The following is a 27,923-nucleotide window of genomic DNA, read 5'->3' on the forward strand; positions in this document are numbered from 1 at the left end:
AACTTGAGAGCTTTTAAGGACAGACTTCATATCAAATGGTTGGTAGAAAGACAAATGGGAGAGTTTGCATTTATTAGACAAAGTCCTATAAACTATGCTGTGTAGTTTGCAGGCTATGCTGGAAAAGCCTCTCAGTATTACCTCCTTACCTTGCTTTGAATCTTTACCAAGCTGAAGAAAGAGATGTTACTAAAGACCAGTGGGAAGTGTGTAATGAGAGGCAGTAGTGTTTTCTGTTTTTAATTGAATTTGAATTAAGTTATATAGAAAAGTAAGAAGTGTATAAGCAAGGCTCAGCTTGAAATCCATCCTGTGCCTCTGAGTCCATGTTCATCACCCAGATTCCCTCCACAGCACAGCCCCACTTAGTCATGGCTTCTAAGTCAAAACAGCTCTTCATCCGATGCTGTCAGACAGACAGTACCGGGATATGTCATATTTTGCTGTAGCAAAGGTTGCATGTACTGTACCGTGCGAAGTCTCTTCAGTCGTGTCCGACTCTTTGTGACCCCGTGGACTGTAGCCTACCATGCTCCTCTGTCCTTGGGCTTCTCCAGGTAAGAATAATGGAGTGGGTTACCGTGCCCTCTTCCAGGGAATCTTCCCAACCCAGGGGATTACACCCAAGTCTCTTATGTCTCCTGCATTGGCTAGCAAGTTCTTTACCATACCTATTTTCGTTCATCCTTAAAAACCCATTATGAAGACATAAATATTTCGGTTTTTTAAACAAATGCATAATACATCATTTAATAATCCAGCAGCTACTTAATGTCTGGTGTTAAAGACATCTGCTCTACAGAACAGATAGCAATAAGAGATCCTCTCCCTAGAAACATATACCTGTGCACACAAAATTACACATGGGTTTCAAGAAGTTCACTCATTTTTGGAAGCTCCTCCTTGGATCAGTTTAAAGGTCCTAGGTTATATTTGGATTTCTGTAAGTGTAGGGGAGCAAAATTTACCACCCCAGAATGTGTCTCTTTGGCACGAGGATTAACTTAGGCTGATTATTTTTGAGGCCCAAAAGACTCAGGAAGAATCTTTGAGCTTCCTTGCAACCAAGTGCCTAAACGAATGTAGACAGAGGACCTGTTTGAGGGAGGGAGTTGTCACCAGAGATAACTAGAGTATGAACTCTGTGTGTAGACAGGAAAGTCTGTTAAAATTCTTCTGTGTCCCGTTGTCTCTGCATGGCCCAGCAAACATTTGTTTACCAAGCATTTGATTTCTTCCCCGCCCCGTGTTAATTGCCTTCCTCCCCTTTGAAGTCCCAAACCTCCAACATCCTCTTGGCTTTAGCTGAGAGTGGTATTTAAGGTGGGGCTTTCTGCCGTTTTGGTGCATTACTCGGTTTTCCTGGGTCTCTCCCCTGTATACATGTTTTTCAACTTCTTTTTGATTTTCCTCCTCTTAATCTGTTTCATGTCAATAATTCTTAGATCAGCCAGAATAACCTGGGAGCCTAGAAGAAAATTTCTTCCCAACATAAGCTTTATCTTGAGTTTCCTTATACTGTTTCTAGCAAGTCAGAGCCCTGTGGTCAGATCGAGGGTGGTTAGGTAGTATGGGGAGAGGGTGAAATTTTAAGAAATATACATGTGCCTATCTTTGAACATGGTGTAGCCATTTAGAGGATTTGTGAAGTAAAAATGCCAAAATCTAAGTGTGAATGAATATACAATATTGAAACATAATGTTGCAACTCTCTCTTAAGAAGTCAAGAGTGTGTCACAGTTGCATCTGTCAGATGATCAGACCACTTGACAAATCTTCCCAAGGGTCTGTGGTATTTTAAAACATCTTTTGTTTACGATTTCTTCCTCAACTCTGTGGGCTTTGCCATCTGGGTTGCATTAATAATCCTGTTCATCATTAAGTGCTTCAGTATGTCTCTCTACATAACTAAATAAGAATTGAAGACATTCAAGTCCAAACAATTTCTGGCCCCTCTTTGCTCGCCGGTCAGCAGATCCAAGCTCTGTATCCAGTGGATCTAAGCTGATCCAAAAACCAGATCCTAAATTTCAGTTCTGTATGTTGTCTTCACTAATGTATAGATGGGATCTGTGTAACTAAAGGAAGAACTATTTAGTCTCAGTACTCTGAGACCAAATGTGTGGGAGGTTTTCCCTCACATGAAAGAATTCTGATACTCACAACCCCTAGTTCATGTAGATCCCCCTGGGTTAAGGATTCAAAGCCAGTCACAAATCCCAGATTTTCACCTTGTATTTCTGAGGGACTAGCTGTAAATCGGTGGGGGAGGCCCTCCTCAGGTTTGATAGTTCACTGGGACAACTCACAGTAAGAACTATATTTACTCCTAGCAGTTTATTATAAAGGGTAGGACTCGGAAACAGCCAGATGGCAGAGACTGTAGAACAAGGTATGTGGCTTGAGGGGCATGGAGTCTGCACTCTGTCTCCAGGCCTGGTACCCTCCTCACACCCCAATGTGCTCTCCAACCTGGAAGCTCTCTGCACCCCGTTGGTTAGGGGTTTTTGGTGGGGAAAGTTCCAGCAGATAACCAGGAATGATTAAATCATTGGCCACTGGTGGTTAAACTCGATCTGCAGCCCCTCTGCCCTCCCTGGAGGTCAGATAATGTGGCTGAAAGCTACGACCCCTCTAATCACAGGTGGGTTCCTCCAGCATCCAGTTCCCATCCTCCAAGAGTCACCTCGTTAGCACATGAAGCACCCTCCAAGAGTCTAATAAGCTCTTGTGTCTGGAACCAAAGACTAAGACCAAATATTAAAACAAAAGATGCTCTGGTCACCAGATTTTACACGGGCGTTAGGAGCTCTGTGTCAGGAACTGGGGGCGGGGACCAAACATGTATTTCTTCTTATGTCACAGTAACCAAGATAAGTTATTTCTGAGAACTAGCAAAATATCCCAGAAAAAATTTACGAAACCTACCAGATTTGACAAATCGTCCAAACACCGCTTATTTGTGAATGACAGGATTAAAACCACCCTCATTTTCTATATTTTAGAGTATAAACACCTGTTTTTAATTTCCAAGTTTGCCATCTTATAGCTTGGAACAAGTGGCTTAATTAGGAAGACTTTCTCTTCCGTTTGCAGATTGGGGTTAATTATTGTACTCTTTTTGCAATTAACATTGTCTGGCTTTTTGTTAGCTATAATTAGAAGAACAAAGGGATTAATCTCAGGTTGAGATGAGACCCTGAAGTAGAAAGATAGTTTGCTTCCCAAGAAGAGAAAGATTGTTAGGATAGAATAGACAGAGGCTTTGGTGTCTTGTCCCTACTAGGAAGTCATCTGCCTTCTTGTGGAGGAGGGAAGGGACGGGGGATGGCCTTGCCCGAGTACTGCGGTGCTCTCTTACGACATGGGAAGCCAAACAGTAATCTGGGTATAGTGGGAGGGAGTGGGCCTAATGCCTCCATATTACCAAAGCTGCAGGAAACACTGAATGGGGCCCGTCATGAGAATTTATCCCATTTCTCCTGTTGCTTGTACAAGACTTCTATGTTCAACCTGACATAGAATTGTCATTCCCCTTCTTATACCATGTTAAACTGCAAAAAAGCATTTATGTGCTCTTCTGAAGAAAGGAATAGGCATGAATTTTGCAGCGGACTTAAAAATTTAGCTCAGCTGAAAGCACAGCAGGTAATCTGCCTGCAATACAGGAGACACAGATTCAATTCCTGATTCAGGAAGATCCCCCTGGAGGAGGGCATGGCAACCCTCTCCAGTATTCTTGTCTGGAGAATCCCATGGACAGAGGAGCCTGGCGGGCTGCAGTCCATGGGGTTGCAAAGAGCTGGCCATGACTGAGCACAAGCAAAGACAGACAGACCTAGCTTTAAAGATGAACACAGCTGTGATCCAAAGGTTCTAGTGGAAGCTCCCCAAGTCTTCTTTTGTTCTTCTCGTTTTTCATGCAACAGTGAGAATGCATGTGAAATGCTGAGGGAGGTCTACCACGGCAAATAAGCTCAACCAAGACCATTGCAAGCCGAAAGAGGTTTAACTCTCTTAAGGGTGTTTTTTAAATCTGCACACAGAGGTTTTATACACTTTACAATTATATGCTCAAGATAGCCCAAAGTCCAAGATGTAGAACTGTGAAAATAATGGCCCTGAACCTCCTTGTGAAAACAGGAGAGAACTGCTTTTTCTTGATAGGTGATTAACTTCCCCAGTCACAGTCTTGAAAACCACTAGAGTGCAGTTTAATGCTCCAGGAAAGGATTTTCTGAATAAGTCCCTTGTGACCTGGAAGGTTAGGGTGCTTCCCCATACAGTGACTCATTTACTTCCTTCTTTGTGGCAGGATTATGCTTGGGGCTTTAAAGTCTCTTGACAGATCATTCCCTCCCATCAGGAGATGGTTTCAGGCACAAGTGTCTGTTATGATAAGAGGCCAGATTTCTACATCAGACATAATGCTACGAAGAAGCACAGTGGGGCTGAATGGTCATGTTTTAATGTACCTACCATATGAATTGCGGAATCGAAAGCTCCCCACTCAGATGTGATTGGCATTGAGTTGAGTGTGTATGATTGATTCAAAATCCATGGATACCAAATTTATAAAATTGCATAAAAGAATCAAGTGAAAAGGTCAATACATGTGAGAAGTGGATATAATAATTTTTTTAAATTGCCTGTTATAGGAAAGAGCTTCCCAGGTAGCTTAGTGGTAAAGAAATTACCTTCCTATGTCGGGAATATCCCCTGGAGAAAGAAATGGCAAACCACTCCAGTATTCTTGCCTGGGAAATCCCTTGGACAGAGGAACCTGGCAGGCTGCAGTCCATGGGGTCACAAAAAAGTCAGACACGACTAAGCGATTAAACAACAATGATTATAGGGGGAAAGGCTGTGAAATTTCTTACAAAATTCCATACATCAGCCTGACATCAAAACCCACACCACAAGAAGACAACCAATAACATCTTTTGAAATCAAGGAAATGAATCTTGTTGACACTAATTTGAACATGCTATAGTCTATGAAATATTTTCTGGGAAGAGTTCCCCTGCTGAAACAGTTCCCTGAAGGACCCCAACACACAGGGAAGATAGAGTGATATGTACCATGAAAATTTGGAACGCATCTCTTCTTGGTTGAGAGATACTGTGAGGGATATATTTTGCTGCTGAAACTAGTTATGCAGTTATATTTAGCTCTGGGTTGTTCATTAATTTAATTAGCATTTTTTGACAACCAAATTGTGCCAGGAACTGAGCCAAGAGCTAGCGATATGTTACTCTGTCATTCCAAGAGAGGGAGATGGTTAATGTTCCAAAATGTAAATCTTCTATTTTCAGATTAAGTATAATCCATTTTAGTAAGGCCTACTCTTAATCCTTCAGTCATGTCCAACTGTTTGGAACCTCACAGACTACAGCCTTCCATGGACAGAGGAGCATGGCAGGCTACAGTCCATAGGGTTGCAAAGAGTCAGATACGCCTGAAGTGACTGAGCATACACACACACTCTTAATCCTTGAAGAAATTTCTTTTTGAAATGATTTGTTGTTAATTCAGTGTGATTGTGCAGTGAATTTAATGCATATTGAAAAGGGCCACATCTGATGCAAATAGATACTTAGTAATTATGGACTAAACACTCTTGCAGAAACAATAGTGACAATAAAAAGGATTGGATATAATTAGTCCCCCTGGGGCCAATCTTTTCCTTTTATTATCTCCGTTCTTTGCTATAAATTTTAATAATAAGATTAGCCATTCAAAGGCAATATAACTGGATTGCTGTATTAATACTTAGAACATCTGCATTGTAAAATGAGGGAAATTTGCAGGAAAAAAATATTATTATAGAAGATGTAAAGAGAATGAATGAAATTATATGCATAGAGGTTAAAAACATGCTTCTTAATCTCTGCTTACTGTGAATATCCTTATGATGAGCCACTGAATTCTTAAGCTAGTTTTTCTAAACATCTGAATAATCCTGTCTTAAATGTAAGGATTATGACAATAGAAATAGTTACTTTAATAGAATATATTTCTATAGAGATATAAGGTATTTTTCCTATCATTTCTGTGTGAATGTTTCTGCACTTGTAATTAAAATTTTAAAATTATTCACCTCTGTCCTAAGATGATGAAATAAAAATCCCTAAACAATGGAAGGTTCCTGTTATACTACTATTCTGCCTAATAGTTTTAAAGACTGTTACTCTTGTATTTAAATGAAACATGCATGAATCGTATATCAGAAGCAGAATTCCTTTTTTTCCTTTTTTTTAACTAAAGCAAATGAAAATATAAAGGTACAGAGGAGTGTTATTTTTCTTTCTTACCTGAAAGAGCATTTGTTTCTGAAGTGTCAGCATAACTGCCATTTTATTTAGGATGATTCATCTGCCTACTCCAACGTAACGACTAACCTGACTTTTATATTTTTCATTTCTAAACATGGTCTTTAGAAATATGTTTCCAAACAGAATCTTGTAATTCATTTAGTGAGGGACCTCAGAGTGTCTTTCTGAAAATCATCCTGAATTCTCCTGTCCTGAGGTAGTGGGAGGGAAAGGCTGGTGTTTGTATAGACTCCCACACGATGTGTCTGAGCTCGCATAAACAGTGATGAGGTCATGGCGTGCTCTGCGCTCTGAAGGCTCATCATCCTCCCAGGACCTTTGTTCCCAGGCAGAGAGAGGCCTGGACTGTCATGGGAGCCGAGTGTGCTACTGTTTCATTCTCAAGCTCTGGGGATTTGGGGTGGGGGGAAGTTAGGAATATATTTCTGAATGTATTTCTGAAGCGTATAAAGAAATGTCGGTATCAAATGAGATAAGCAATTTTAAACATGTGAACAGATTCACCATTTAATTATCCATTTTAGTGGAAGATAAGGATGGATTTAGAATTAGAATCTGTGAATGTCACAAAAGCCTAACTGCTCATTAATGCCTTTAATCTTTTTCCAGTAATACTAAACAGATTGACAGAGGACCTTTTCTATCTTGCTATTTCTCCTCCCTACATCTGAGGCATTAGCTAAAGCACAGCAGAATGCCAAAAACCAAGGATGGCATTTCTGAAACTAAATAAATCTGGGTGATTTTCAACACAATTAAAAGGGCAGATATTAGTGTGTGCCAAAAGAATATTATCTGTGCTTATAAGAACTGGAAATCCAGGCGAGGACATCTAGAGCAGACTCTTCATTTCTAACTATTCGGCAGCCTCTTTCAGTTTTCAGCTCTGTAGGTTACTTTGTGGAATGGTCCTTTGCATGGTCCATTTTAGAGTTTCCTTGAAAGGCAAGATCATGCAGTGATCAGGAGATTGGGCCGTAGAACCAGGGTTGGTCTACCTGTTCTTGGCTCTAGTCCTGACTAGTTCTGTGACTAAATGTAACCAGCTTCATAGCCTTTTACCTCCTTCATGCCTTGTTAGTTTCATTAATGAAATGGGTTGACCAGCTGTACCTCTGTCATACGGTTGATAGGAAGATTGTGAATTACTGTGCATGAGGTCCTTGAAACACTGTCTTATTCACCTAAGCAGTCAATAAATGTTGAACTGCCATTGCTTGGACAAGAGAGACAAGGGGAGGCAAGGACTGCAGAAAAAATGTGTGCTGAGTAGCTACTGTGGACCCCGCGTTATGCTAGGTAACTAACACACAACATTTTTTTTGACTGTTCAACAAGGCCCCAGTTTTATGAAATAATTTTATAAAAATAGTATGTAAATATATTTGCAGTATTGGTACAGTTTTGTCTCCTGATGATAGAATGATGGGTGGTTTTAAGTTTCTTCATGCTCTTTCACATACCCCAATTTTCTTCAGAGAAGGTATATACTTTTATTTAATTTTAATTTTGAGATATTAAAAATGTATACACTACAAAGAATAGTATGAGAATATGTTTTAAAAATATAGGTTATATATCTATAACCCAAATATAAATTATTATCATGTTGGTACTTGTGCATCAGTTCTTCTTTTCACCATTAAAATGATTCTTTAATGTAATTTTTATACTATATCAGAGTATTGTTGATTGGGGACTTTCCTGGTGGCTCAGTGGTAAAGAATCCCCCTGCCAATGCAAGACACACAGGTTCAATCTCTGAGTCGGGAAGATCCCCTGGAGAAGGGAATGGCAACCCACTCCAGTATTCTTGCCTGGGAAATTCCATGGACAGAGGGGCTTGGCGGTCTACAGTCCAGGGAGTCACAGAAGAGTTGGACACGGCTGAGTGACTCAGTCACCAACAGTTTTTGGTTTACAGTGTGGTGTTCGTTTCAGTAACAAACATTTTTCATCCCCATGGATGCCTGTGGAAGATCGTTATCTCAGTGGCACAGATGAGGAAACAGAGGCTTAGGTAGTTTGACACTCATGTTTATTTTTAAATTGATGTTAATGTCAATAACCACAAGTGGGAGTCTATGCTGTTTGTGGTGACAGTGGAAAAAACCAGGGGGTTGGGGGAGAGACTCAAATGTCAGTTATTAGAATTTAGCTTCAAGCATCAAGGCCAGTTTGGAGCCGTGACATCCTGGTGTCCATGCTTGGGGGTGACAGTCCTGAGAACCGCATGCCTTATAGAAACATTTATAGGTGACTGACAACCAAAAAATAAAGGAGAAAAGGGTTATGATGAAAAGCAATCCTTATGGTCACTTGAAGCATTTCTGTCTTATGTGAGCTCTTAAAGAAAGAAAGTTCTATTTTCTTCAAAACAACAAAGCCTTTTCAAGAATTAAAAAATGAAACTGAGCAACCGAGAATGCATATTCAGCCAAGCAGTTGCACCAGTAAGAGGCTGGGGCATATCTTGGATGGCTGCAATTATTTGCAATCCTGTCTGTCTCCAACCTTGGAAGTATGATTGCGGTAGAACTAAAGGAGTTTCTTAGGCCTTGGTGCTGAATAAAGGAGCAAGTGTGAAGGGCATGCAATATCCTGTTTGCTCAATCCTGCATATAAAATATCCGTCACATTCAACAGTACTCAGCTTTTGATTTCTGACCCCAAAATTACCTTTTCCAAATGAGTTTGTATAAAAGCCTGGGCTTCCCTGGCGGCTCAGATGGTAAAGAATCCACCTGTAATACAGGAGACCTTGGTTCGATCCCTGGGTCGGGAAGATCCCCTGGAGAAGGGTATGGCTACTCACTCCAGTATTCTTGCCTGGAGAATTCCATTTACAGAGGAGCCTGTCGGGCTAAGGTCCATGAAGTCACAAAGAGTCGGACATGACCAAGCAACTTTCACTTTGTATAAACCTATCGCCTTGTACATGTATATTATCAGTGGAGTTTGTCAATTGTTATTTCTTTTACTGCTTTTCTCCTTTTAAAAAGATTTAAAAGATCATTCTCTAATTTGTAGGGTAAACCAGATTTCACAGTAGCAGTGAGAATTGTAATGATGGGCTGCCAAACACTATGTTTCAAGCTGTGATGTCTGCCTTTCTTGGAGATTATGGAGAAGCACATTGCTTCCAGGATAAAAGGAAGAAAGAAGGCAGATGAGCCCACATTTACTTTCTTTTTGTTGTGTTTATTTATTTGTTTCCTTAAGTGTAGGAGTGTGGCCTGTGGAAGGCATGAAAGTGAAAATCACTCAGTCGTGTCTGACTCTTTGCGATCCCATGGACTATACAGTCCTTGGAATTCTCCAGACCATAATACTGGAGTGGGTAGCCTTTTAGCCTTTCCCTTCTCCAGGGGATCTTCCCAACCCAGGGATCAAACCCAGGCCTCCTGCATTGAAGGCGGATTCTTTACGAGCTGAGCCACAGGGGACATCCAAGGATACTAGAGTGGGTCGTCTATCCCTTCTCCAGCGGATCTTCCCAACCCAGGAATCGAATCGGTGTTTCCTGCCTTGCAGGCAGACTATTTGCCAACTGAGCTATCAGGGAACGCATGGAAGCCAATTCAGAGCAGCCTCTCTGAGTCAAGCACTCTGTATCGTGTGTGATTCTTGATACAGAAAGACCAAACCTGGCCCTTGAGAAGCTCACAGTTGAAGAGGGCAGTCAGAAACACATAACATTCCTCTGTTCTTGGAATTCCCCAGGCAAGAATCCTGGAGTGGGTAGCCATTTCCTTCTCCGGGGGATCTGCCCGAACTAGGGATCGAACCGGGTCTCCTGCATTGCAGGCAGATTCTTTACTGTCTGAGCCACCAGTGTAGCCCATGTGATTTAATAGGCTCTATTAAATGGAATAATGAGGGTTTGCAAAGCATTTCCTGGGAGCGTAGGGAGAGGATACCTACCACTTTTGCCTGGGATGTCAGAGAAATGGCCCCAAAGTTAAGCAACGGGAGACAGGGAGGCACGTTCCATAAAGTATTGGGAAACTCACATACACCATCTCTGCAAATAAATTCTGTACCTTCCAACTGATTTTCAAGGCACCATAGGTTAATAATAACTAGATAGACCCAAATGGCCAAAATTCTATTTCTGACATGAACTTAACACTGGTAATTTTTGTTTGTTTTAATGAAGAGGAAGCATGAATCTTTGGAAATTGTTTTTTAAAACTCACATAGTATAATGTATGTAGCAGTAGAATTGTTAAAGACAAAGAAAGTAGACCTTGTACATTTAAAAAAAAAAGTTAGGATGAATGCTTTCAAGTAAGACTGGAATAAAAATGGAATGGGACCAATTAGAAAAAAATAGAAGCACTTAAGAAGAAACTTAATTGTTGCTGAAAGAATTAGAATCTGATCGCATGGAAAGATTTTAATTAAACTCCAGAGTAAAATAACACATTGGCCTTTCTCCTAGGAAAGTATGATGTCTCTTAGAATTTATCAGCTATTCCTTGGCCTACAAATTAGTGGTGATTGTATGTTATTTTTCTCATTTTGATTATTACATGTTACTGATGATAAGACTATTTGTGCAGCAATAACTGCTGAGACAACTATTCAGTTCAGCCACTCAATCGTGTCCGACTCTTTGCGACCCCATGGACTGCAGCACCCCAGGCCTCCCTGTCCATCACCAACTCCCGGAGTTTACTCAAACTCATGTCCATCAAGTGGATGGTGCCATCCAACCATCTCATCCTCTGTCATCCCCTTCTCCTCCCACCTTCAATCTTTCCCAACATCAGAGTCTTTTCAAATGAGTCAGTTCTTCGCATCAGCTGGCCACAGTATTGGAGTTTCAGCTTCAGCATCAGTCCTTCCAATGAACACCCAGGACTGATCTCCTTTAGGATGGACTGGTTGAATCGCCTTGCAGTCCAAGGGACTCTCAAGAGTCTTCTCTAACACCACAGTTCAGAAGCATCAATTCTTCGGCGCTCAGCTTTCTCTATAGTCCAACTCTCACATCCATTTCCAGTAGTCATGTATGACAACCATTAAGACTGTACAAATAGAAATGTAGTCGCAAGTGCCCCAGTGTATTTGGGTGGGAAAATGGGAAGTACCTGAGTTAAATCTGACAGATCCAGAATCAACGCTCTGGGCTTCTCTGGTGGCTCAGAGGTTAAGAATCCTCCTACCGATGCAAGGGACACAGGTTTGACCCCTGACCCCTGAAGATCCCACGTGCCTCAGAGCAACTAAGCCCAAGGGCCACAGAAAAGAGCCTGTGCTCTCAAGCTCAGGAGTCACAGCTGCTGCTGGAGCCCACACGCCCAAAAGCTTGGACTTGACCCCAAGAGAAGCGCTGCCATAAGAAGCCTGCACAGTGCACCTCGAGAGTAGTTCCTGCTCTCAACCAGAGGAAAGCCTGAGCAGCAACAAAGACCGACCATGGCCAACCGTTTTTAAAAATCAACTCTCCTTCCATAACAGAAGGCGCTGTTTTAAAAGGAATTGTTAACAAGGACAGTCATCGTATGTGTCAAATGTGAAATGCTCTTATAGAAATGAAAAGTGACCAACTGAATAAGGAATTACCTAGGAAGAGGGGAGTGGAGAATTGTTTGAAAGGAAAATTGCAAAAAAAGAAAAAAAAAATGACTCACAGTGCTTTCATATCAGGGGATGCATTTGTGGACTCTGTGACCCCAAAGCATTTAGAAAAAGCAATATTTTGGACAAATCTGAACATTTCTTTTTTTTTTTCTTTCATTTTTGTCCCCTACAGCCTCGTCATGTATTCAACATGCTAAAGAAGTATGTCCGTGCCGAACAGAAAGACAGACAGCACACCCTAAAGCATTTTGAACACGTTCGCATGGTGGATCCAAAGAAAGCTGCTCAGATCCGATCCCAGGTGAGCACAGAGTGTGGTAGTCACGCCACTTGGACAATTCAGTGTCCTTGCTCTTTGAATTGAATCTTTAGGTATTCCCAGAGTAGCTGTGGGTGTTGGACCTCTATAGCAAGAGTCCTTTAATACCTGGGAAATGCTAACAGCTTGTCCTAGGGCAGCATGTGATTTGGCACTTTCTGAGTTATAAAAATAACAAAGACTATAAAAATCTTGAGTGTCTACTGCTACTTATTCTTAAGGAACCATTTCAAACTCTGATATCTAAAACAACAAAAACATAAGTTGTATAAATCAAAACCACTCAAATATGGCCCATAATGGAGCTTGGAAATAATATGAGACTAAATGTAGCTTGGTCGTGATACGTTTCATACTCTGCCATTTGCAAAGCTTGACAACTGGAATCTACCTGCGGAAATCTAAATTTTTAAATTTCCTTAAACAGAGGAGTTTTTCAAGTATCTATCATGAAATATCCATGTGATCCCATCTGTTGGAAAATTTGAAAGACATATATTTAGGATATCAGAGGTTGTTTAGGAATCTCAATATTAGGAATCATAGTTGGGCAGAAATGGTCTTTTCAATTGGCTTTATATGTTGTGGTTATAAACCTTTAATATAATGGGAAGTTTAAAGCAACTCAAAAGACAGAGAACTAAAGAGAACAAGAAAAATAAAGGTGCCCTTTCAAGTTCAAAGTTCCAGCAGCATTTTGTCAGTTTTATTCGGGAAGTTTGTATCTGTCTGCGGTGCTTGGTAAGGAGAATAACTGTTCCTTACTCCAGAGATGACTCACCTGGCACTGTTTACCTGCTTTGCTACAGGTTATGACACACCTCCGAGTAATCTATGAACGCATGAACCAATCTCTGTCCCTGCTCTACAACGTTCCTGCCGTGGCCGAGGAAATTCAGGATGAAGTTGGTGAGTGAGCTGTTCTTCTGATGCTGCACATATAAACATATTTTCCTCGTGTAGGAGAAAATCAGGGAACTGAGTTAGTCTGCCTCAGAAATCACGAGTGTTTTAACAGGTGGAAGGAAAAAGAGCAGATTCCCTTTTACGATGAAACCCTTGGGGAGTATAAATAGCTCTCATTTCAGCAATTGCATCAGATCTTACCTTCATGCTTACAAAAGTAGGGGAAATGTAACTTGCCTTTTGGTCTCTTTGTGTGATAATGAGCCACTTGTTACTGTATTGTACTTGTCAACAGTTGTCTAATTTAGTCAGTTTTGTAAGTATCACCTTATATTGCTTTGATACTTCACAGTTTAATAGGAACAACCCTTTCTTCATCTCTTAATTCTTTATTATCATACTTTTGGAGTGGCATGAGAGACCAGTTTTTCAGATGAAGGGACTCAAATATACAGTTTTGGGAACTTGCCTATGCCACGTATACTCTAGGGAACCTGGAAAAACCATAAAACTGTGACTGTTGAATTTGAGATGATTGTTGTATTCAGTAATGCATCTTTCTTTGTTGCCCGCCCCGCCCCCCTCCCCCCACATAGTCACGAGTGTTCTCTGAATCAGATTGTTGTTTAAACTTAATTAACTGTGTGCCCACTATCTATCATTAAACTTTTATTTAAAGAATCACACACTCATAAGAAGTTAGAAAAGTAATACAGAGAAGTCCAGGGTCAACTTCCTCATAGTAACATCTTACATAATGCCATACATTTGCAAAACCAGGAAACTGATCTTGCGTGCCCACTGTCTCCTATGACCCTAATGATATCTTCAATATTTTATATGAGTAAGTTTTCCCTTTTCTATTTTTCTTGGAAAGGGAGTAATGTATCACATAATGTAATTCTCCACAAACCCCCAAAATGCCTGTATTTAACTTGATCTCACAGAAGTACTTAGATACAGCTGCCCCAGTGCGTGTTTCAGCATAAAACAGATGTGTAAATCTGGGTGCCTTGGTGCATGAACTGTTTGTAAATAAGCAGTATGTGTGTGGTGTATCTCTCTTCGTAATGAGTCCTGCCCTTTGTTAATTGGGTTGGAAATAGATGCTTAATTAGGTTTGAAATTGATGCAGGTTATCTGAAATCAGGCCACCCAGGATATGCTGTAGATGGTGTGCAGGTTACAGGAATTCCTGCTTTGAAGTGCCCAAAACGCAGCTCAATTTTTCCATCTCATGCCAGTGCTATTCTACTCTTCTTTTTTTCTAACTTGGCAATGCCTCGAAAGTGCAGTTTGTGTTACGATCAGGTATTTGGCCCTTAATCAAGTGGTAATGGTCTGTTCAATGTACAGAATCGTTTCTTTAAGAACTGATTATTCTTGTTAGATATATTTGTAAGGAAGCATTAAAATACTGTTTATTAAATAACTATAAGAAAGTCCTCTAGTAAGTTGTAGAAGGGACAAAATCAAAGAAATCATCACATTCTTAATGAACCAAAGCACCCATCTTCTAGGTGAATGTATTTTTGCTTTCTAGCTATCTTAACAGGCTTATTTTCATAAGTGACTTAGAGCTGTTGCCAGTAATATGACTATAGAATAATAAGCCATTGCACAGGACCAGAATATTTCACTCTCACCCAGTAATTGGTTGGCTCTTTCTAATTAAATTATCAGATGTTTTTATTGAGCAAACTCCTGAAAGCAGTGACCACTAATGAGACACAGTTCCCCAGAACAGATGGCAGTTCAGCTGTCTTGAGTGTTGCAAAATGCCCAAGAATCAGGCCACACACTGAACTTCACATCTCAGTGACAGGGAGAATATTCAGAGAGCTAGGATCAAGGAATTATTTTTCTTTAAAACTAAAAAAAGCAATTTAGTTGGATTAAGAGCATATCATTTTAAAAATAGTTACGCTAAGTGAAAGAAGCTAGTCACAAATGATCATATATTGTATAATTCCATTTATATAAAATGTACAGAATTGGCAAATTTATAGACAGAAATCATATTGGTGTCTGGCAAGGGCTTAAAAGGTGGGGGTAATGGGAGTACATTTAATGAATATATTGTTGTTCAGTCACTAAGTCCTGTCCGACTCTTTTTGACCCTATGAACTGCAGCACGCCAAGCTTCCCTGTCCTTCACTATCTCCCTGAGCTTGCTCAAACTCATGTCCATCGAGTCGGTGATGCCATCCAACCGTCTCATCCTCTGTTGTCCCCTTCTCCTCCTGTCCTCAGCCTTTCCCAGCATCAGGTTCTTCTCCAGTGAGTCAGCTCTTCACATCAGGTGGCCACAGTATTGGAGCTTCGGCTTCACCATCAGTCCTTCCAATGAATAATCAGGGTTGATTTCCTTAGGATTGACTGCTTTGATCTCCTTGCAGTCCAAGGGACTCCCAAGAGTCAGATAATGAAATTTTTCTTAAAATTAGACAGTAATAATGGCTGCACAACTCTGTGAATACACTAATACCCATAAATGTTATACATTTAAAACAGTAAAATTTTTGGTATGTGAATTATATCTCAAGCTGTTACTTAATAAAAAATAAAGTCACCCCTTAACTTAGCACAAAAAAAGTTTTGTCATTCTAAGTACATTGAACACCGAATCCTAAAAGATAATCATTTTCAAAATTTTTCTTGCCTCTATTTTTAAATGGCTTGCATTAATGAACTCCATTAAATAGGTCTGTGTACCATTTGAGGTTCTAGCACCAAAGCCAAAAAAGAGCGTTCCCTGGGGAGAATGACTTTTCTGGGTTGAGCTGAGCTGTCTCATAGAAGCATTCTTCATTTGAAGGAACATTTTAAAATAGCTTCCTTCTAAAGTAGGAGTATGGATAAAACAGGGCCTCCCAGGTGGCACAGGGGTAAACAATCCCCCTGCCAATGCAGGAGACTGAAGAGACACAGATTCAATCCCTGGGTCAGGAAGATCCCCTGAAGGATGAAATGGCAACCCACTCTAGTATTCTTGCCTGGGAAATTCCACGGACAGAGGACCGTGGCGGGCTACAGTCCGTGGGTTCACAGAGAGGCAAACTTAGTGACTCAACAGCCACAACAAATGGATGAAAAAAGATAGGCCATGGGTGCTAATTGTTTAAGCTGAGTGGGAGTTCTTTGTAGTAATCTCTTTAGTTTTGTATATGCTTGAAATTTTCCATAATAGAAGGTGTTGATTTGTCACTTACTTTCTAGATAGGATCTTCACAGATTTCTTCCAGTTTATATCTTGTACATTTAATTGTTTCTGCTTAAAAGCTTTGTCGTTTAGTCTGATGGACATGCATCTGCATTTCCTCTATAATCAAATTTTAGATTTGGAGTCAGTTCAGTGTAAATAAGGATACTAAAATTCAGAGCCATTGGTCGAAGGAGAAGATCCAAAAGAACCTACAAATGCATGCTTTTTATGTAAAAGTTTGTGCTTATAAAGGCAGGCAGTTAGGATGTGTTTAATACAGTAAAACATCTGGAGAGAAATACAGTAGTTTTGTGGGTTAATAGTTGCTCTGGAAATGAAGGGTTTTCAACAGCCCTGAGATACTGCCAGTATCTTTAGTGACATAGTGACCTGCTCTGAGTAATTTATGCTCCCATGAGGGTAGAATTCTCTAGCACAGATGAAATTGAGGAAGAAGCTAGCCACCCCAGAGAGAAAAGGGCAAAAGTGAGAACTGGCATCAAATTTGTGGCATCAAAAAGTCTGTAAAGTGAGACTGGCTAGAGCCTAGAATTCACCATGCCAGCAAGTTCCAGCTCTGCTCATCTTCAGCCACTGCGCTTTCCTGAGACCCACATTTGTTTATGCTACTCTGCTGTTAACTCCTGTAAATCCTATATTCATAAGCCTAACAACAGCCTGTCTGCTGAGTCCCAGTGACACATTCCAGACTTAATACAGGCAGACCTCGTTTTATTGTGCTTCGCAGATACTGCATTCTTTACAGTTTGAAGGTTTGTGGCAACCTTGTCTCAAGTGAATCTATCAACACAATTTTCCATCTTGCATTTTCTCACTCCATGTCTCTGTGTCACATTTTGGTCATTATTGTGGTATTTCAACCTTTCTCATTATTATTACATTTGTGGTAGTGATCTATGATCAGTGATCTTTGATGTTGTTCAGTCGCTAGGTCATGTCCGACTCTTTGCAATCCTGTGGACTGTAGGCAGCCAAAATCTTCTGCCCATGGCATTCTCCAAGGCAAGAATACTGGAGTGAGCTGCCATTTCCTCCTCCAGGGGATCTTCCTGACCCAGGGATCAAACCCATGTCTCACACAATGGCAGGCAGATTCATTACCACTTGGAGTTTGCTCAGAGCATGTCCGTTGAGTCAGTGATGCCATCCAACCATCTCATCCTCTGCCGCCCTCTCCTCCTTCTGCTTTCAATCTTTCCCAGCATCACAGTTTTTTCCAGTGAGTCAGCTCTTTGCATCAAGTGGCCAAAGTATTAGAGTTTCATTTTCAGCATCAGTGCCTCCAATGAATATTTAGGGTTGATTTCCTTTATGAAATCATATTTCAGATATTGTTATTATATCTATGCCTATATTTCACCCATTTCTCAAACTCCAAACTATGTGTTTGAAGAAATCATTGGGTCCCTCTTGAAATTCACTCATTTTACAGTCTCAGTTGTGGGTTCTCAACCATATCCATGGTGCGTTCCTTTCCTCCACCCATGATTGCTCATCAATCTGAAGTGTCCTCTGTACTCCGCCTCCTGTATTCATGAGGACTCCCTTCTTTGTAAACCCACGTTGTTAGCTCAGATCCTCATCCTCTAACATGAGTTTCACTGGACTCTCAACGGGTCATCCTGCCTCTTGTCTTACCATGGCTCCCTCCTGCCGAGACTCTTCGTCTTCAGAACTGAGTTCCTGCTAAAATGAAAAGACAGCCTGCGCATGGTTCTTCCTTGCTTGAAAAGCAGCATCCTTCAGTGCTCAACTGAAATGTCCACACTCCCATAAACCCTTGACTGATTTCGCATAGGAAGCCAGGTGGAAGAGCTGGTATTTGAGTGACAGGTGTATAGCAAACTGCTGACTGTCTTACCGATGATGTTGCCGGCCCGAGTTCATTATGAAAGTCCACCCTTGCTGAGGTTCAGGGTCATCACATGTAGATGTGGCAGGTGGTTTAGGGATAGAGTGTGACTGACCTTCATTCATTAGTATCCCACTAATGGAGTCAAGCCCTCCGGCATTTTGCTGTGTCAGATGGTAAAGAGTCCGCCTGCAATGCAGGAGACCCAGGGTCCCTCCCTGGGTCAGGAAGATCCCCTGGAGGAGGGACTGGCAACCCACTCCAGTGTTCTTGCCTGGAGAACTCCATGGACAGTCCCCGAGGTCACGTGACTAACACTTTCACTTTCCACATGAAGTGGAGCTTTCTTGTAATTCACACGGAAATACCTTATGTGCCAGTGATGGCGCTGGTGAATTCAGTGCCTGCACCCCCAACTTACGATTGAAGAAACTGAACCTTAAGAGAGAGGTCACGAACTTGCCCTTAACTGATGGTTAAAGTGAGAAAAGTGGCGTTGGAGCCAAGGTCTGCATGAGTCTGAGATTTATTCTGTCTCTGCTACCCACTTTTCTACCCTCAATTCAGTAGAATTCTCTTCTAGATCCTCAGTGTCTCTTCTAGAATTCTCTTCTAGATCCTCAGTGTCTCTTCTAGAATTCTCTTCTAGATCCTCAGTGTCTCTTCTAGAATTCTCTTCTAGATCCCCAGTGTCTCTTCTAGAATTCTCTTCTAGAGCCTCAGTGTCTCTTCTAGAATTCTCTTCTAGATCCTCAGTGTCTCTTCTAGAATTCTCTTCTAGATCCTCAGTGTCTAGAGCACCAGGTATCCACCTCGAGTCCCATACTCTGTTTTGTGTTTAATTGTTTGTGGACATGTTCACCATCCCCCTCGTCCTGTGAGCTCTTTCTGGACACATCTCGGGCATGTTCGTATCCTTGGGATCCAGCAGAGGACCTGGTACCCTGTGGGTGTCAGTCTTCATAGCTTGTGCGTGCGTGCCCCGTCTCAGTCGTGTCCAGCCCTTTGTGACCCCATGGAATGTAGCCCACCAGGCTCCTCTGTCCCTGGGATTTTCCCGGCAAGAGTACTGGAGTGGGTAGCCATTTCCTCCTCCAGGAGATCTCCCCAACCCAGAGATCAAACCTGCATCACCTGTGCCTCCTGCATTGCTGGCAGATTCTTCACTGCTGAGCCACCGGAGAAGCCCGTAGCTCAGGCTGAAGCAAATCCCCAGGCTACAAGGCAGATGCTCCTTAACTTAGGTGGGTCAGGTGGCCTCCTCTGTAACCCTGAAGACCCACCCTGAACTCCTTCCTTAGCACCTAGCATGTTAGTGTTGCATAAAACAGACCTCCTTCCTCAGCCACAGCATTCTCTAAAGCTAATCAAGCCAGCAAAGTGGGTGCATTTGGCACAGCTATCAAAATAAAGAATCAAGCAGAGTTCTCAGCACTGTAATGAATAACATTTTACAGTATTATCCTCTGTCATTTCCATGACCTTCTGCTATTTGGTTTTCTGCCCAATTCATATATTTTGACACGTGATCTATTAAATATGTTGTCTGGTTTGACTGTCCCATCAACCAGGGTCTGAATCTGTTTATTTGCTTTGCTCCACCAATAAGAATGAATTATCAGAACTACTCTATTATTAGTCATATAAAAGCTTACCATTTATTACCTTATAATAATTTTTCAGTTCAGTTTGAGTTATTATGATGTGCAAGTTCCAAGCCATGTCATTTATTATTTAATGTTTTCCTTTTTAAAAGTAAGATATTTGCATAGAAGTTATGAAGTTTTCTGTAAAGAAAGGCTTAAGGTATTGTTTGTAGAGGAGGGGAAAACCCTATTCATTTAAAATAACTGTTTAGGACTTTATTTTTTTATTCAGCAAATGATAGAATCATTCATGTAAGGTAAATATGCCTCTTTTCAATGTCCATGTTTTAATCATCTTTCAACTCCTCACAAAGGCAGAATTCCTTCCTCTCTACTATGGTTCAGCTCAGTTGTTACTTTGTTGATTTGCTGTGTCAGAATGATTGGGTTTTTCTACCCTTGGTAATCTTCCTTGAATCTATGCTAGAAAGAATTCTATTCTTCTGTTAGCACTGAGGTTACTTATCAAGATGCTTCATTTTGTAGCTTCCTCAAGGCTAAAATCATTGCAGCTCTCAAGAGATGGGTGCTTCACAAAACATTGTAATGACCAATTTATGAGGAAGTCAGGAAGAGGGAAGGTGGAAGGAAGGCCCAATTGTTTTATATCCTGTTTTTTTTTTTTTTTCTTTTAGCATTCAAAATTAGGAAAAGCATGAATTGTTATAAAGCAGATGTTGGAAGTTCCATCTCTGACTGAACAAATTCATGGTGAATGGGGTAGGATTGAACTATGTGGAAGGAAATCAAGAAACTCACTTAATGAAGGAATGCTTATAATTTTTTATTACAATTTGACTGTGGCCCTTTGATAAACTCTTCAGCTCTTTGGGGAAAATACAGCATGTTTATTTCAAGGACAGTGTCTCCATTCTCTGTTCCTAATAAACCTATTGATTTGGGGATTTAATGAATCCAAAGTAAGCGAGATTTAAATTAGAATATTTATAGCACTTGCCAGACCAACAAAAAGGAACGTTCATTACTGCTGAGAATTTTAAGTATTCTTGTATATAATTAATTGTTAGTCAAGGAAGGCCATCAGGGAGAAAAAAAATCATAAAAGTAAATAAAATTAACAAAGGCAGACACAACTTAGCAACTGAACAACAAAAAATAAAGTGAAACAACTAGTAACTTACTCTGCTCTTGTTCTTCGTTTTTCATGAGAAATGACTTTTATGTATATGTAGATTTTTTTCAGAGATGATTTAACTATTGGATATTCTGTCGTTGTTGTTGTTCAGTCGCTAAGTTGTATCCAACTCTTCACAACCCCATGGGCTGTAGCAAGCCAGGCTCCTCTGTCTTCCACTATCTCCCGAGTTTGCTCAAACTCATGTCCATTGAGTCAGTGATGCTACCTAACCATCTCATCCTCTGCCGCCCTCTTCTCCTTTTGCCTTCAGTCTTTCCCAGCATCAGGGTCTTTTCTGGTGAGCTGGCTCTTTGCATCAGATGGCCAAAGTATTGGATATAAGGACATTTATTTGTCTCATAAATTGCCAAAGACATGTTCGTCCCTTAGTTTTACAGTAGTCTCAGAGCTCCTTATTCATATTTTCTCCAGTATTACTACCTGAATTACAGTTTTGACTGGTGTTTATTTGCCTACCTGTAACTGTGTATGCCTCCTCATAGCAAAACAGTTACCCTTCCAAAACAGAACCACTCATTTTATAAGAAAATGAAAATGTGTTGTCAAGTGACCTACATAGAAGCATATTAATCTTCAAGATGAGAATGTGTGCTATGACAGTAGCTCCCCAGTTTTCTGGTGCTTGAACCACCATATTGAAATGTCTCTAAACAGCAAAATATAGACGTGTCCATGCTACTGGGTTCCTGCCTCAGATCCAGCCGATTTGAAAACTGTCTTAGGAGGTTACAGCCCGTACGCATTTAACTCACTCATAGTGGCTAGTTTGGCACTTTGTAGACATTTAGCTCTCTATATCTTTTTTGAATATGATATGTAAGCTGTCTTTTTCATAGCAGTTTAATTATTGAATCTGTAAATACAGTGTGTGTGTAAGTTGACATGTATTGCTTGACATATGTAAATTATTGACATGGAAATTATTCAGGGAAATAGCATCAGTTTCCCTGGGTAATTTTTATAATATTCCCTGCTGACAAACAAATATATTCTTTTCTGTATTTCTGATCCATAATTTTAAAAGAAAACTCAATCCTCTAGCATTCTTTTTTTTTTAAATACACTTTCTAGGAAGAATGAATGTCAAAAAGTTTAATTTAAAACAAATATAATGTCTCCCATCTGGCAGACAGATTATAGACACTAATATGTATAATTTAGTGTGATATACTGATATTGTTTCTTGCATTCCAAGTGGACCCTAGCAGTCATTAGATGACTTATATATAAATACATTGTTTATTTTATGCCATTGCAGTGGTTCTCTGGATTATGTTTTCAGTCTAAATAACTAACTGGTGTCTATTAAAATCTTTTGCTTTATTAATTGGGCTTTTGGCCTTTTTTATTATTGAATTGTAGAAGTTCTTTATTCTGGAGACTAACCTCTTGTTAAATATATAATTTGCAACTATCTTCTCCTGTTTTGTAGGTTTTTTTCACTCTTGGTATTCTTTGAACACACAAAATTAAAAAACTTTGATGAAGTCCAGTTTATCAATTTGTTGTTTCTGTTGCTTATGCTTTAGTATTATAGTTAAGAACCATTGTCCAATCCAAGGTCAAATATATATCTATGTTTCTTTCCAAGAGTTTTACAGTTTAACCCTTATAGTTAGATCTTTGATTCATTTTGAGTTCATTTTTATATGTGGTGTGAGGTAAGGATCAAACTTCATTCTTTGACATATGGAATATCCAGTGTCCCAGCACCATTTGTTGAAAGAACTGTTCTTTCTGTTTTAAATGGTCTTGGAAGCTTTGTCAAAAATCAGCTGGCCAGAGATGTATTAGTTTATTTCTTGACTCTCAGTTCTGTTCCTTTGCTCTATGTGCGCATTCTTATTATTGTTATAATAGTGGGCATTTATCATGGACCACACTGTTTAGATTACTGTTGCTCTGTAATAAGTTTTGAAGTCATGCGCTGTGGGTCATCCTTTGTTCTTTCTCAAGATTGCTTCGACCGTTTGGGGTCCCTTGCTTTTCCATATGAATTTCAGAGTCTTTTCTCCTTATTTCTACAAAAAAAAAAAAAAAAAAAGATAGTCAAAATTTTAATAGGGATCACCTTGAATCTGTAGGTCAATTCAGGGAGTGTTCTTATTATAAATGTTTTTCTTTGCTTTTTTTTCATTGGAGCAGAGTTGGTTTACAATGTTATGTTAGTTTCAGGTGTTTAGCAGCATGATTCAGTTATACGTATATTCATTCTTTTTCAGGTTCTCAATGTTCTGTAATAACCTACATGAGTAAAGAATCTGATTTCTTCTAATTTCCTTCTGTTTTTAAGGCCCTATTGTAATTTTTTAAATGAAGTTTTAAAACACTGTCACTACTTAAAGAGATATCCATTATGAGATGATTCCTCTGTGTTCCCATGCAGGAGGGTTAAGCTTTACAAGCGGCAGGCAAATTGATTTAGCACACTGATACCCTTTATTCCAAACCTGCCTGAGGTGCAAGGGAATTTCTATGTGAACTTTTCCTTAAATCATGATGACTGTGACACACGGACACATTGGTGTGTTTTGTCTGTTTTCATGCCCTTCTCTGGGGTGGGTGTGTGTGTGTGTGTGTGTGTGCACACGCGCACATGTGCCTCAACCTTGTGGATGAAACCTGAGGCACTGCCTCCCACCCCGAGCTCTGCGGCCGTCTGTGATGATCCAGGTGCAATTCCAGGGTTTTTCCTGAACTCACCAGCTCTTATGCATGGCCCTGTAATTTGAATCAAAATTCAAGAATAATTCCTAACTAAATGATTGGGAGGTGAAGTCAGACCACACAGTGGAGGCTCCTAGACAGTTTCTGGCAGGGAACCCTGCAGCAGATGTGTCTGATTTTTTTTGGGGAGGGGGGCGGGGGTAGATTCTGGGGAACAACCAGTGATGTTACACTGGGGAACAAGAGCTGGCTTTCTTGTCTTTCACAACCAGCTGCCTTCAAGGTTCATATTTTGAAAGAGAAGAAAAGTGGTAGTGATACTTGCCGCCGTGAATATAGAGATGCATTCAAATTGAGATTAATTTTGAAATCTATTTCCACAAATTCTAACTGGAAAAAAGATGAATGTGTTTACATGTGAGAAAGAGTTTGGAAGGAACGTTAATTTGTCTCTTGCTCATAATTCAGAAACAAAGTTTGCAATGTACTCTCTAAGTAATAAGCTCCATTGCTGAGCTATGCTCAGTCATGTTGGACTCTTGGAAAATCCCAGGCAAGAATACTGGGGTGAGTTGCCATTTCCTCCTCCAAGCGATCTTCGTGACCCAAGGATAGAACCCGGGTCTCCTTTGTCTCCTGCATTGCAAGCAGATTCTTTTACCACTGAGCCACCAGGGAAGCCCAAGCTCTGTTGCTCTTTGTTAATTATTCTCCTGCCATCTATGTTATGGCCTGCTTTAGAAAGTCAGTAATAAACAGTAAAGTATAATGTCTCATCAAAAGCAGGAGATCGGGGATTTCCCTGGTGGTTTAGTGGTTAAAACTTCGCCTTCCAATGCCGGGTATGCAGGTTTAATCCCTGGTCGGGGAGCTAAAATCCCACATGCCTCTATTGTGGTCAAAAACCAAAACATAAAGCAGAAACAATATTGTAACAAATTCAGTAAAGACTTTAAAAAGGGTCCACTTCAAAAAGAAACCTTAAAAAAAAAAAAGAGAGAGATCTATTAACCCATTCCAGTTTATGAGGCATAAGTCCAAAGCAATGCTGACATCATATGGATCAAAATTCTGTTCAGAGTCTTTTGGACTTGGAGTGAGAAAGCAGTCAAAAGAGCAAAGTCAGGATGTTACTTAATTTCGAATACTATTGCAGATCCATTGATCTAAGACAGTGAATTGAAAATGGCCTATTTAATGTTTTAAAATTTTTTTATAAATATATTTATAACTACATGTGCTCATAAAAGCATGAGTTAATCTCATTATTTCTGTGGAACAGCAAATAGTGACCATTTGTCGTGTCTTTCACATGTCTCTATCTTTGTTTTTGGTCTGGGTGGTATTTAGACGAGTCTGCCCATACCCTTTGAGCAAATAGAGGAACTGTGTGTTCAGCTTCCTCTTAAACGTGGAACTTGTTAAAGCTGCTCCTAAGGTCAATAGAGACCAGAGACATTGTCATCTGAGAGAAGGAAGAAGGGCCAACTGCAAGTTTCACGCCTCTCAGAAGCAAGAGGCTGAACCAGCCTGCCTGCCTCAGCAAACAATTCATTCCTCCTCTTTCAGAGGCTGGCAGAGTAAAGGGGAAGCTGGAGCGGGAGCTAGTTGCTTCTGAAGCTTTGCCAAGTTATAAAGAATTTCCCTAGGCATGAAGAGTGGAGAGCTGGGAGTGCCAAAGGGAACATTTCGTATTAATGTGATTATACTTATTAGCATTTTATACTCTTTTATTTAGGAGACTGTTTTTATTTAGAAGCAAACCAAATTTCACATTCTAGGTTTGGGGCAAGGGTGGGAGACGTTGAGAGAGAAATCGCTGTTTGAAGTTCTAAATGAGTGACTCTTTTGGAAAAACCTGCCTTTGTTTTGTTGATGATGACTGACGCTTGAAATAATTAAGATGGGATTGCTCTCAAATGATGGGCTTCCCAGGTGGCCCTAGTGGTAAAGAATCTGCCTGCCAATGTAGGAGACATGAAAGACATGCAGGTTCAATCCCTGCATCGGGAAGATCACCTGGAGGAGCACATGGCAACCCACTCCCAGTATTCTTGCCCAGAAAATTCCATGGACAGAGGAGCCTGGTGGGCATGACCCCAGTCCATGGGGTCACAGAGAGTTGGACAGAACTGAATCGACTTAGCGTGCGTGCACGCACACTCAAATGACAGTCCACATATGTGATAGGAAAGTTGCCAAAATAGCCTTTTTGATGTGACTTACAAGAAAAGTATTGTGGTGGGGCTCAACTTGAAAACATAATCATTCCTACTGCGACCTTTATTACATTAAAACTTTTTCTTTACCTCATGACTATGACCTGATAGCATATACTTCCTGCTGTTTATGTTTTCCATGATACCAAAAAGCGGTTTCCTAAAATTTTTATATATGACACATTGGTAATAGTTATAACTGTTACATTATTAGAGTTTTCTAATCAAACTGCTCTAGTCAAATAAAAAGAAAACTAATTTTATCATCGCCACTGAGCTATCACTAGATAATGCTTTAATTCCCCATCACCACTCTTAACAATTTCAAGGAAGTATTAGAGGGCTTCAGAAGGATAACATGATGATTACTTTGACAGCACATGTACTAAAATTGGAACAATACAGAAAAGATTAACATGGCTTCTACATAAGTATGAAATGCACATTTGTAAAAGCTTCCATGTTTTCAGTCCATCATATATGAGGCATCTAGAATAATAAATTTATAGAGACAGTGTAAAATGGTGGTTGTCAGGGTCTGGGGGAGGAGGGACTAGGGGATTAATCTGTAATGAGTACAGAGTTTCAGTTTGGGAAGATAAAAATGTTCCAGAGATGGAGGGTGGTGATGATTGTAAATATACTTAATGCCACCAAAACTGCTTTTAACCACTTAAAATGGTTAAAATAGTAAGATTTGTGTTATGTTTATTTTTCACAATAATAGTAGCCCTGTCTACATTTCTATCATTTGCCATTGTGAATAGCAAAGGTATTCAAAAATTAATCCAAGGATGTTGGATCTGCAATAAGCATTCATTACAGTCTCCCCATAAAACAGATTATATGCACGACGCCAGACATTTTGCAGGTATAGGGCACAATCTTTCATACCTGAATAATTTGGAATCTGCTTGGGGAGACTTTGGATAAACACAGTTGAAGGAGAGGCTTCTCTCATTAAGCTGAGGGATGTTGATTGCATGTCTCTTTGCATTAGGTAGCATCATCTGGCAGCCATTCCTTACTTCCTTCATCACTTATTGAAGATAATTAGAGGAGAAAGGAACCTAGTCTTCAGCCGGTTCAGCTCCATCATTTCACTGGCTCAAAGAAACTATGATCTGCCCGAGGTCATGCAGCCGGTTAATAAGACTAGAGACAGAATCTATCCTGGTGTCTCCGTATCCAGTAGTATTTGTTCTCCCTCCTTGCTGATGCCAAGTTAAACAAAACTGGATTTTGGAAGCTGTTTATTCAGCTTCAGCACCTGTTCTTTGAAAATATTATGGGTACAAGAAATGGCCCTTTTTAGCATATGTTACTCAGGAATAAATGATTCCCAAGCTCAAAGACTCAACACCCTTGGATACTTAAGTCAATGTGAACACGTTCATAAAGGATATTAGTGTCAGCCGCATTGTGCATTTTGCAGGATTTTTTTGTACATTTGTATTCTGCGTTGGCTTAGAAATCATATGTGAACACATGAAAACTGACAACAAATGTGCCTTCTTCTGTATAATTGCCATTCGGTTACTCTGTGCAGAACAAGCACACATTTCTCTGAAAACACAAGATAATAATACTCAGCTAGGTCTTAACCATCTGTGAGGGATCTGACTTAGAGATTAGCTCTGTGAATGTCAGTGGCTGGAGCCCTTCACATCATACACATCATTAAGTCATCTCCCAGGCCAGGGGAGAGAATCATTTTCGTGACTGCAAAGGCACAGTTTATTTACTGCCACTCAAATATATAGAGAAGAAAGAATAGAAGAGGAAAGAAAAAAGAATTTAATGAAAAATTTTGCAGATTTTTTTCCTAAGTTTATATTATTACTCTGGTGTCTTTTGATGACTGGCTTTCCTTTATTTCTCTTTCTTCTTTTCTGTTTTTTGAGACTCATTTGATCCTCACAATAACCTTGGACAAGTGAAGCAAATAGTTACCCCCTTTATTCATCTTCATGAGCTTCCAGGAAGGCTGATCTTTGGTACACAG

The 27,923-nt window shown here is 40.2% G+C and overlaps 1 protein-coding gene and 1 non-coding gene across 7 annotated transcripts in view; both read left to right on the forward strand.

Annotated features, from left to right (window-relative positions):
* The window catches only part of APP (amyloid beta precursor protein), a 287,707-nt gene that overhangs the window by 210,171 nt on the left and 49,613 nt on the right, over nt 1-27,923 (forward strand). For all 6 annotated transcript variants that reach the window (XM_061134302.1, XM_061134303.1, XM_061134304.1 and 3 more), the window contains 2 exons: nt 12,097-12,225; nt 13,053-13,152. In XM_061134302.1, coding sequence (XP_060990285.1) covers nt 12,097-12,225; nt 13,053-13,152 — 229 coding nt within the window. The remainder of the gene's footprint in view (nt 1-12,096; nt 12,226-13,052; nt 13,153-27,923) is intronic.
* On the forward strand, nt 26,284-26,386 carry LOC133050257 (U6 spliceosomal RNA). The gene has a single exon (XR_009691574.1). It is a non-coding gene; the product is annotated as a U6 spliceosomal RNA (small nuclear RNA).

This window comes from Dama dama, chromosome 31 (assembly GCF_033118175.1).
Source record: "Dama dama isolate Ldn47 chromosome 31, ASM3311817v1, whole genome shotgun sequence".
Lineage (NCBI taxonomy): Eukaryota > Metazoa > Chordata > Mammalia > Artiodactyla > Cervidae > Dama > Dama dama.